General features: G+C 50.7%; 1 protein-coding gene across 1 annotated transcript in view; it reads left to right on the top strand.

Annotated features, from left to right (window-relative positions):
* Nucleotides 1-2,088: 2,088 nt before the first annotated feature.
* The window catches only part of LOC131094388 (serine/threonine-protein kinase N-like), a 37,794-nt gene continuing 28,120 nt past the window's right edge, over nucleotides 2,089-11,762 (top strand). Inside the window, 3 exon segments of the mRNA XM_058041982.1 lie at nucleotides 2,089-2,979; nucleotides 4,853-4,973; nucleotides 5,563-5,622. Coding sequence (XP_057897965.1) covers nucleotides 2,089-2,979; nucleotides 4,853-4,973; nucleotides 5,563-5,622 — 1,072 coding nt within the window.

The raw sequence follows: 11,762 nt of genomic DNA, 5'->3' as shown, positions 1-11,762 counted from the left end.
GTTTGCCAATACGAAAACCCCAAAGTCTCTGTGTTGTGTCAGGAAGCTCAGGAATGTAGAGAGCATTTTGAGCAGACACTGGAGAGAAGCAAGCTGCACAACCCTGCATACGTGCCTTAGAGCAGAAACATGCTGCCCTTGGGCAAACAATATAAAGAAATTTGCCAAGACATACCCCAGGAAAAGAGATGTGAAGCAAGATATTCTAAGGATGTGAAGAGAAGATATGGGGCAGAATGTTCTGCTGACACTTTTGCCAATCTATGTACGTGACCAAAAATATGTTGGCTCTTTGTCCTATACATAACACTTCATAACCACTTATATGTATTCTCCTGTTGCTGAATCCTGCATTACCATATAAATGTACTCTGAGATTTGCAATAAACTGATGTTATGTTTGCCCAATTATCCCATCATAAAAAGGCCAAACAATATTGAAAATAATAACAATTTTAATGAAATAGTTTAGAAAATATATAAACAAGGGATAATTTGGTTCAAATAATAGCGCATAAGCAAAAACAACTGCGGGGTATGGAGGGCAGAGTTCAATGACCCTTGCCACTTCACATACAGGCTTGCCAAGTGGAAGTCACCCCTTATATGCCATGTGTCAATGCCATCTCCTCCTATTTTCGGTTCATCACTTTTCTGTCTCCGCCTCATTACCACCTTTACCACGCATGCGCCACCACTCGGTTTGGTGGTCGCACAAGTCTTTGGGGGTCGTCACTGATGAAGGCCCTGTAGTCTTCATTGTTGTCCTTTAATTCACCTTTGGGTTACACATGCGCACCAAGCCAGTACAATGTAAGCCAAGACTAACGTATCACTGCATCTACATATCAAAGCAATAAGTCCCTTATAATTAGCATTTTCTTGGACCCAACCAGGTTCTTTGGTCATTTTTAGCAACTGTATCTTCAGCTTCTTTCCTGTGGTCCTTGATGAACATCTGCTGGGAAGAGGGGGTGGGTGGAGCCCCTCCTTTCCCTCTCTTCTTTGGCATTACAACTTTTAGCTATTAACTATTTTATTATTCTCAAATATTAATTACTGTATCAATATTGATTACTGTTTCAATTTCTATCAGCACGAATCATACCTATTTATCACACTGAGCATTGATCATTACCTCCATGAAGATTGATCTCTGCCTCTGGAGGGCTCCTGTCTCTATTATCCCTCTCCTTTTCCACATCTCTCTCCCGTATACATTGTTTCTCTATCTGGCATCCGTATACTTTCTTTCTTTACAGGAATGAACCTGCAAGGCTTGGATAAACATCATTGGTGTCCATCCCCCAGAGCACGAGCAGCTCCCCAACAAGACTTCAAGACTAAGGGACAAAGCTTACAAAGCTTCCCCCTTCAGCTCTCCACAGCAGCTCTAGGGAGTTTCTCCATTGCAAGATCTCCTTTGTCAGTCCACAGTGACAAGAGCTGGCTGCAGGAAGCATTTGCATTGGAGCTCTCCCCAAATGGGGGGAAAAAAAAGAAGAGGTGATTCCTGTGGAAATACAAAGGCAACGCTGCTTGGGAAGACACCAGTGTGAGTTTTCTACAGCTCTAGGCCAAAAATCCCTTGAAGAAAGCAACATCCATCCATGGGGAAGCACTTTGGCTTTGATATCAATGCTGACAAAATTGCTTCCCATTCCTGCTGCTGTAGCTGACTCCGAATCACGAGAAATGTGCCACCTCTGCCAAAGACAGGCAGACATAGTGAGATAAAACCAGCTAGTCTGTGGAAAAGGAGACCAAATGAATGTTTTCTAATCACCCCTTTTCATCCTTTTCCCAGCCAAAACAGAGCAATGTCCTTCCTCTCGGTCCCCGATGGTGACCCAGACACGGCATGCAGCGTAGGGATAACCTGCTGTGCCGTGCCGTGCTGTGCTGTGCCGAGCCGAGCCAAGCCGAGCCAGCCCCGGAGCCGCCCTGCCCGCACTGTGCCCGCAGCCCCGGCTCTGCCGCGCGCGTCCCCGCGGGCCGCAGTGCAGCGCCCCCCTCAGGCCGCGCGCCGCCGGCGCAGCCGCAGCCGTTGCGCTGCGGGCGTTGTGGCCACAGTCGCCGATGGACGCCATGGTGGAGCTGCCGCTGCCCGCCGGGCTCAGCGCCCGCACCTTCCCCGCCAAGCTCTGGCGCCTGGTGAACAGCCCCCGCATCCGCTCCGTGCGCTGGGACAGCTGCGCCCAGGGGCTGCTCATCGACCGCTCCCTCTTGGAGCGGGAGCTGCTCAGCTCGGGCCGCGCCCACAGGCCGCTCACCTTCAGGGCCACGCAGTTCCGCAGCTTCGTGCGGCAGCTCTACCGCTACGGCTTCCGCAAGGTGCCGGGCTGGCTCGGCTCGGCCGCGCCTGGCGATGCCGGGGCCTGGCTCCACTACAGCAACCCCTGCTTTCGCCGCGACCGCCCCGACCTCCTGCTCCGCATCAAGCGCCGGAGCGCGGCCAACAGGCAGCGGCCGGCGGCGGGCCGGGATGGCCGCAGGCGCCCGCCCCGCTGCTCCCAGCAGCTCCCCGGGGCGCGGCCGCTGCCAGATGGGCGGCACGGGCGCGGTCGCTTCATGCCACTGCCCAGGGAGCGGCCGCCGCTGCCGGCCGAGCGCCCGCCCAGCGGCTTCCTCCTGCTGCACAGGGAGCGGGCGCTGCAGGACGGGCGGGAGCTGTGCATCCCCCGGCCCGGCCGCCTCCAGCAGCTCCCCGGGGAGCGGCCGCTGCTCGCCCGGCGCCCGCCCTGCGGCTTCCACCTGCTGCACAGGGAGCGGCCGCTGCCGGCCCGGCGGGAGGGGCCGAGCCGCTTCCAGGAGCTCTACGGGGAGCGGCCGCCGCCCGCCGAGCGGGAGGTGCTCGGCATCCCGCCCTGCCACTTGCTCGGGCTCCACGGGGAGCGGCCGCTGCCGCTCGGGCAGGAGGGGCCCCGCAGCCGCTCGCAGGAGCTCTGTGGGGAGCAGCTGCCTCCGGCCGAGCGGGAGGTGCTCGCCATCCAGCCCTGCAGCTTCCAGCAGCTCCACAGGAAGCAGCAGCCCCCAGCTGACGACGCACCAGGTAGGAAAAGTGTTGTGGCCTTGTTTTTCCAAAAGGTCCTGAAAAGTGACCGTTTGAACTATTTTGCCGCAAGGCTCTGCCATTCTCGGCCAGAAGCTGTCAAGCCTACTAGGAAGGGGCACCTAGGAGGCCAAAAGATTCTCTGCCTGGTTTTGCTGTGTGCTTCCCGTGATGTTTAATCCACAGCAGCACTAGAGCTCTGTGTCCCACAGCCACGTTGTGGAGCCTGACCAATGTGTTTGGATTCTTGCAGCCACCCTGGGTACTTCAGGGCCCAGCGCTCCACCCGGCAGTGCAGCTTGTGCAGCATGGACAGCCTCCAGCTCAGCACAGAATCCACCTGGGGAGGAGGAATGGCCACCAGCAGATCTGGGCCTTGCCATAGAGAAAATGATTCGGGAGATCAGGAGGTCCCTGTCTGAAAGATCTCCCTCTGCACAGGTAATTCCATTGGATGGGGATAAAAGGGCTGGACTGAGAGCTTTTGAACCTTGTTACATGGTTGAGAAGCAAAGGCTTCTTGAATTGAACTTATTTCATTATTATTTAGTTATTGAATTATTCTTGGTAAATAAAGATTTCTAAAAGAGGAGATGAAGAAGAAATGAAGACGAGGTTTTACTTGCTGGGAAAGAGAAGAAGGGTGTTTGGAGAAGTGGCACTGAAGGCCAAGTGTCCCGTGCAGGGAGGGGCATGCCAGAGGTGCCTCTGCCCCAGCTGCAGCAGATGTGGGCTGTGCCTCTTTTGGGTGGGAAGGCCAAGGCAAAGCAAGGGCTGGGCTGCAGCTGCACACTCTGTCCTTTGCAGATTCTTACACGTGTTGGCCAAAGAATGTCTCTCTTTTTGTTGATGTGCTGACCCATTGCCTGCAGTACATTTGTGATTATGACTCAAGGGGGGAGTGGGATTTTTTTGATTTACCAATACCTTGTTCTCAAGTGGCATGACTTTTGTCTTCTGTAAAGTCACACATAGCAGTTTAGAGAAGCATTTTATTCCATAATAAAAGGAAACATTGCAGGCTTGGAACCATCTTTAGAATCTTTAGGTTTCTGATGGACAGGCTATGGCAGAAGAGATGAATATTCTGAAACTGGTCATAGGGAGAATATCTTTGTGTCCAGAGGTAATTTGCTTAATTGTGGACATTTGCTTCCTCAGTGGAATAGAAACACTACTTGGTTATCTGGCTTTTCCTGTCTTTTGGGTTGGTTTTTTTCCCTACACTAATGATTTACCGATTTTTGCCACTGATCACAAATGTGATCCTGGAAATAGCCTGGGTGCATCAATGTTTGCCTGGATGACACACGCGGGGCAGCAGCAGAGGGCTCGGAGAAGCAGCACCTTGTGATGGGTTGTGTGAGTGCTTGGCTGGGGGTGCTGAGACTGCCAGGCAGAAATGTGTGCTTTGCCTGTGGGTTTGTAGCACACAGCCCTGGGCAGGGCTGGCAGCCGTGCTGGCAGCAAGGAGAGCCCCTGGCTTTGTGCTGGCTGATTTCTCACAGCTCTGGGATAAGGCAGGGTCAGAGCATGAGGGCATGTCCCCTCACTTGGTGTCTTCTGGTTTTCTGTGTTCTTGTTTTGTCTCAAAGGTCATTTTGTGAGAGCTTCAGTTTCACCTTGGCCCCCTGAATCCTGAGTTTAAAAGCCTTGTCATGTGAACCATGTGGGCAGTGTTCCCTCCTCTGCGCTCCATGTCCTTTGGGAGTGGAGAAGGACAATTATTGTATCCCTGATATGATTCCAGCAAAATAGTGAGTGATCTTTGGGTTCCTTTCTTTCTGTTTTTCTGCTCAGGGCAATGTTGGTGTTGCCCCTGATTCTTCAGGAGGGGAGCCTGTGAACAGAGCTGCAGCAGAGGAAGCTTCATCTGGCACCGAGAGCTGCAGGAACAGTTCCCAGGAGCCCGAGGAGCCTGGTAAGGACAGAGCCCCCACTGGTTTAGAGAGCTGTGAGATGGCTGCTCTGAGCAGGGTTGGTGCTTCCTGGTGCCTTGAGTTCAAATCCTGAACGGGCACAACCTCCCTGAGCCCTGCCCTCCACACTTCTCCAGAGACTCTGACACAGAATCCTCTGCTGGGGCAGAGAGCAGGGAATAAACCTGACCTTGTGGGAGTTGTGTCACCAAGCCAGGTGTCCCAGTTTTGTGCTGAAGCTGGTGGTTAAATTTACTGCAGGGTGCCAGGGGAGGCCAGGCTGAGCAACTCTTGAAGGAACAGGGGAAAAAAAGAGCAAAAATTCAGGGTAGAAGTCCAAATCACTGACTAAATGTAGTACCAGTCTGCTGGTATTGGTCCTGACCCACACGAAAAACAAGGAGCACAACATCAGAGGCCAACCAATTGAAAAATCACGGTAACTCCAGTATCAGAAGGAAAAGCTTGAATGACCCCTGATTAGGGAGGCCTAAGAGGTGAGAAGGAGCACTTTGCATCCATCCCTTAGCCAAGCTGGTGCAGCCTGCAAGCCTCGTAAGGAGCTCTGTCCGTCCCAGCCCTTGCTGCCAGAGCTGATGATCAAGTTGGAGCAGCTGCTGCTCACTGCAGAGGGCAGTTTGTACATGGCCGGTAATGGAGCTGGTTCATGACTCAGCTCCCAGCACCTTCAGCTTCAGCCATTTCAGTGAGGACTGAGGTCTCTCTGTCAGCTCAGAGAAAGAACAAGGCTGGGCTTCCTTGTGGCAGCTGGGACTGTCTGTGTTTCAAGCTCTCCTGGGTGCCCTTTGCACTGCGGGGGCTGAGACTTTATCAAGATACTTCAGTGTTTTGAAACACTTTTGAACACTTGGAATGGTCCCTGTTCTTTTAAGGACAGATTGCTTCGAATTGCCAAGTGAGAGTCTGCCTGTCAGGCCATCTTTGACAGCCCCTGGTAGAAGGACAGGGCCAATATTGACTGAGCGTTCCCTTTGCTTCCTAGATGCCATCTGACCAACATCTCCAGGAGGGCTGCCCTGCATGGCAGGAAGAGACAGGGGAGAGCCTGTGACCATCGGGCAGGTAGAGCTCCTCTGTTTGTAGATATGTTTATAAATTTCTATGGTTCTATTTATTAGTGTTTATAGATAATAGTGTTCTATTTATATGGGCATATATTGATGTGTATATAGTTTTAGATGGGATATGCTTATATTTTATTATATATTTACATTTATAGATTTTCAGAGTTAGATTTTTATATGTGTAGAGTAAAAAATATATATACATATGAAGTTGGATTTATAAGTGTGTATAGTTATATAGTAAGAGGAATAGGAATGTTTAGTTGGAGACATTGATGGAAGGATTGCTGTTTGTGCAAGCCTAGGCTGCATTTGTAGCTCTTTCCCTCCTCGGCTGCCTTTTTCACCTCTTGTTTTTCCCCCGGTGCCCCCTGTGTCCCCTGTCCCTGTGCTGGGTCCGAGCTGGGGCCGGACCGGGCGGAGCAGCACTTCCAGCCCCGGCTGTCTCTGGAGCGGTGGGAGCTGCCGCTGGCCCCAGGCACTGTCCCTGAGGAGCTGCTGAAGGACGGTGAGACTGAGGGGGCTGAGGGGGCCGTGGCGCTGAAGGGACGGTGACCCTGAGCTGCTGCTGGGGCTGAGGGCTGTGGGGCAGCCGAGGGCACTGAGGTGACAGGGAAGTGGCACAGGCTGGCAGGGTGGCAGGTCTCAGGGGACGGGATGGCTCAGAAGGGACTGAGGCGGGTGAGAGGACTGTGAGGGGCTGAAGAAACTGAAGGGGGCTGGGGCTTCACCGAGAGCATGGCGGGGCTGAGGGGATGGAGGGGGCCAGCAGGGAGCACAGAGGGCTCCAGGACTGCAGCTCTGCCAGGCCTTGGAAGCAATTCCAGAGCCTCCACTTTTGCCACAGCTGCCATGAAGACCTTGAGGACAGCCGGAGACTGACAGGAGCCAGCAGGGAGGAGCTGAAGGCCAGCAGCGAGAGAAGTGAACGGGGCCCTGCTGCTGCCAGCCTGGAGAGAGCCTGGCTGAGGCCACAGGCCCGGGGAGGCAGGTGGGGCTGAGGCTGCCGTGGGCTGTGGCCGTGGGCACTGCCCGGCGGGGCAGGAGCGGGCCCTGCCCGTGCTGGGGCTGCTCAGCGCAGCTGCCCCGACTGGCACAGGGGCTGTCCTTGGGCAAGGCAGCTGTGCCGCAGGGCCCGGGAGCTGTGCCGGCTCTGCCGGGCTGCCGGGGCTGCGGGACAGTCCCGACACGGCTGCGCTCACCACAACCCGGCCCGCCCGGCTGCTTTCTCTTTCTGCTGACCCCCTGGGGAGGCTCTGACATTTCCTCTGCCCTGATGGAAGTGCAGCTGCTGCCAAGGGAAACATCCCCATACTCACTCAGTGTTCCCTTTGCTTGCCAGATGTCCCATCTGCTGTCCCCGTCCCTGTCCAGGAGAGCTGCTCTGCACGGGAGGAGGAGCCCGAGTGAGAGGCTTTGAAGATGGAGCAGCTGGGATCCCTCTGCCTGATGTTCTATTTACAGATACATGGACTTGAATGTGGACAGGGATTATTACATGTGTATTTCCATATGTGGCTTTCTATTTGTATGTGTTTATTTCCATGTGTATATTCTTATATTTATGTATATTTATTTTGTTATGAATGTATGCTATGTATATATATTTGTTTTTAAATTACATATATGTTTATAAATTCATCTGTGTATACATGGATATTGTTATATCTGTGTTAATTTCTTTTTCCTGTGGGTAAACTTGTGTAGGTATCTCTTTTGATATAATTTTTGTTATATGGCTTTTAAAATAGGAATATTGGTATTTGTATAGGTATATGTCTATTTTTATATGTATATTTATCTGTTTCTACATATAATTCTATTTACATATCTATGGAGATATTTTTGTATTCCTAGATGGGCCTAATCCTTGTAGTAATAGGTAATAAATTAAGTTGTTAAACACCTTATTGATATTTGTGTATAGTGAGTTGATGTGGAGGCTGGCAATAAATTAACTGAAGTTGGTATTTATATATTATTACATAGACAGGTTTTTAGGTTTTTAACCTAAATTGAGATTTGTATAGTTCTGCATTGTTGGCGTGGGTGTAGCACTTTGTAATAAATGACATTTTGCAACTGAAATTGATTCTCGTGTATTTGTGGATCAGCAGTGCTAGTGTAGCAATCTGCAAGAAATGCAGTTTGTCAGCTGCGATGGGTGTTCTCTGATTTGTGCTACCCAAAGCCATGGGCAGATGTAAATACTGGAGGATTTTGGCCGTGCAAATCTCCTGCCATGCCCAGCACATGCCCCACCTGCACTCGGGCTGGGCAGGGGAAGGGCAGATTTGGGCTGGCAGCAGAGCCCCACATTGGCTCAGAACTCACTGCAGAGGCAGCTGAGAAAACTCCGGGGCTCCACTGAGAGTAGAACTCCAAGCAGGAGCACCCCTGACAGGAGAAATCATTCACAATGAAAAAAAGAGAGAAAATGTGGCAAAGCAGATATGGGGATACTCTGTGAGGCTGATAAAATGCTCTGAATCACCCCTGCCTAGGCACGTCTTCTGCAAAAATGTTTTATTAAAAACTGAACACCTCCCATAAAATACAGGTTGCACTTTCCCCTTCACTTACCTTGCTGTGTGAGTGGAGACACTCTCTCCTTATCACTGAGAATTTTTGCCCTTCAGCACCTCACATTTAATCAAAGATGATGTACTACCTTGGCACCATCAAAGAAAACAGCCCTGCCCTCGTGGCTGTGTTTGCAAAGTCTTCCCTCCTCCTGTCCCCACATGTGACAGACGGAACCATCCCCTTCTGTCCAAACTGTGCCTGAGCTGAGTGAGGGCTCCAGGAGCTCAGGAGGGTGCAAGAGCACTGCACGTGGGAAGGTTTTGCAAAGCTTCCTAAGCACCAGTAAACTCTGGGTTTGCCAGTCTTCCCCTGCAATATTGTCCTATTCAAGAATGATCTTGGAGAACACTGTGCCTCCAGCTCACTCAAGAAAAGTTGTTTTCTTCAAGACTTGAATAGAGGAAAATTAAAATCGTGGTTTTTAGAGTGAAATTCGGGGGTTGGTGCAGCTGGGTTTGCTCCACTATTTGCTGTGGAAAGTAGGGTAAAAGCTTTAAATTCCCAGCAGAAGCTGACTACCACCCAGACAGACCTGAATGAGGCCCAGGTGGGCTTGCTGCACGCTGGTCCAAGGGAAAAGCTGGAACAAAGTCCCCTTGTAGCAGATGGAGCCTGTGCTGGTGTCTCCAGGGCTGTCTGTGGTAAGACACGGCAATCCAGCCATAAACTGTGGATATGAGAGTTCCAACAGCAACCTGCTTCTCCAGGGTGAGGGATGAGGCCAGCCCAAAAGCCTGGAAGGTGCTCTGGGCACTGGAGAAGGCCAGGCTGTCCTTGTGCAGGGATGGCCCTCAAAGGGGACCTCACACCTTGTGCTGCTGACCAAGGGCAGCTGGTGCCCTTCCACAAAATGCTTCTTTTGTCCAGCTCTTGGAAAAGTTCCAGCCAGCAACAATTCCTGCTGCTCACACCAGCCCTTTCTAAGCAGGAGGAATTTCAGCAGCAGCCTGACAGCTTAGTGGCAGGAGAATAAAATACTCAGCTGAGCGTTATCAACTCTCTGTCAAAAGCCACATCCTCAGCCCCTCATCTCCTCCAGTTGTCTCAGACGTGGAGGAAGCAGCAGGAAATCTCTGATCCCGGAAGGGAAAGCAGAAGGAGGAGAGGCAGTGGCTGGTCCCTGGGGCCTTGGGAGCAGTGAGAGCCATCCAAAACAGGATCTCTGCTGGGCTGTGGAGATAAGAGTGACCAATCAGCAATGCCCTGTGTCAGACTGGAGCCATCTGTGAAAGTGAGCATGGAAATCTGACTTTGCAAAACAGAGGAAAAGGTGTCTTTGGGTATTTGCCAAACCTCGCAGGGGCTCTGAGCCACCTGGTCTAGTGGAAGGTGTCCCTGCCCATGGCAGGGGGTTGGATCTAGAGGGTCTTTAAGGCCCCTTCCAACTCAAGCCTTTCTGTGAGTATGAATTACAAACCCACAATGACAAAGAGAACACAGCAAATCTGGCCTCCACTGCATTATTGGAGGTTGCTGCAGTCACTTGTGTCACCTGGAGACTGGTTTGGATCTGGAGAAATTTTCATGGTCTCACAGTATTTCAGTTGACTTTCCTGGTTCAGGGCCCCAAAAGATGCCAGAACAGATTATCTGCAAGCACAGAATTGATTAAGCTGCCTGTGAACCTGATGGGAGAAGTGTATTCATGTTATTGCAGCATTTACCCTGTACAGGTGATATTTGGTTTCCATTTTGAAGATGCAATGTTCTTGTACAATGCTTGTATATGCAGAAATACTGGCTTTACATCCTAATTCCATCTTCACACAAGGATGTGTAATCCATCAGAAATGTTTAACACAGAGCCATATTAGCTTTGGGCTCGGTGGTATGGGTTGTTTAAAGTGTGTGATGAGTAATGGCAGCTCTTACAAATACCCCTCTTGTTAATTTGGGTCTGCCCTTAATCAGCCCTGTTGCATAGAAACCACTTCTTTACAGCAGAGACTAAATTAAATTCCTTCGTACAGATGAGAATTGTGCAATTCAGGCTGATTAAAGGGGAAGTTTTCTGTTATTGTGAAAGGACAATCTAGATAACCTGTTTGCTGTACATTCTGGAGGGGCTTTGCAGTTCAGAGTGAAAAGGAAAAGGACCTTTCTCTTAAGAAGTGTCTTGAAAGAGCTTTTTGTATTACCAGAAGCAGTTACACTGATATTGACCTCCACAATTAGAAATGCACGACAACCACTTAGGTGACTAAATCTGGCCATGACTTTTAGCTGCAATTCCAAAATCTCATCAAATATGTTGCTATCCTTTCAACAAGGAAGGACAGCACAAATACCAACAATTCTCATCAGCCTTCTGGGCTGGAAAGACCATTTAATTTACGCTTCCTTAGCTGTCAGCCTAAACTCTGCTGTGCAAACCTTAGGTCTATGTTGGACCTTATAAACTTCTTAAACATCAACTTAGGTGCAACCCTGCTACAAAACCCTTCAGGCACCACACTGATTTAGAGTGGCAGGACTTCACTGTTCTAGCAGAGAATTTTATTTACTTGCTCCTGCAAGTCATTTCCAGAGTGGAAGTGCAATCAGCGCCTTGCTATCTGGATGTGATAGGATTTTCCTCCTGTCCCAACAGACAACAGGGGAAGAGATTTGTTTCTATTATACCATTACATCTAAATCTTTGGTTTGAGAGCAAAAGGAAAATGCTCCTTTAAGAAGTTCTGCCTGGACCTTTTGGCATGAGGACAAACTGTGGTGTGCTGGCAGGAGCAGCACTGTCCCTGTGGGTGCAAACCCCCTGAAGGATGAACAGGCTGCTGTCAGAGGGGCCACACCTGCAGCATGAAAACCCACCGTGCCATTAACTCAATGCAAACTAAACACAAGTGACATAGCTCTGCATCCTCAGCAAGGACTTGCCTCTGCAGAGATGTTACTGGCAGACTCAGCTCTTGTTTGTAAGGGCTGTTGAATTGTCACACAAATCAACCACCCCTCCCTCTCTTGTCCTTGGCATCCGGCTGCTGAGCTGCTGCTGAGAAAGAAGAGGCAGAGTCCTTCAGGGCAAACGGGGACTTTCCAATGGGCAGAAACTTCCTCCTTTCTTTTGTTTTCAGTGACAACAGAGGGGTTTGTCTTCAGTCCCTGTGTCAGCAGGGAAAT

The sequence above is a fragment of the Melospiza georgiana genome, chromosome 29 (genome assembly GCF_028018845.1).
Source record: "Melospiza georgiana isolate bMelGeo1 chromosome 29, bMelGeo1.pri, whole genome shotgun sequence".
NCBI lineage: Eukaryota > Metazoa > Chordata > Aves > Passeriformes > Passerellidae > Melospiza > Melospiza georgiana.
Note: the sequence above shows the minus strand (reverse complement) of the source record. Positions and strands in the feature narration are given on the sequence as shown.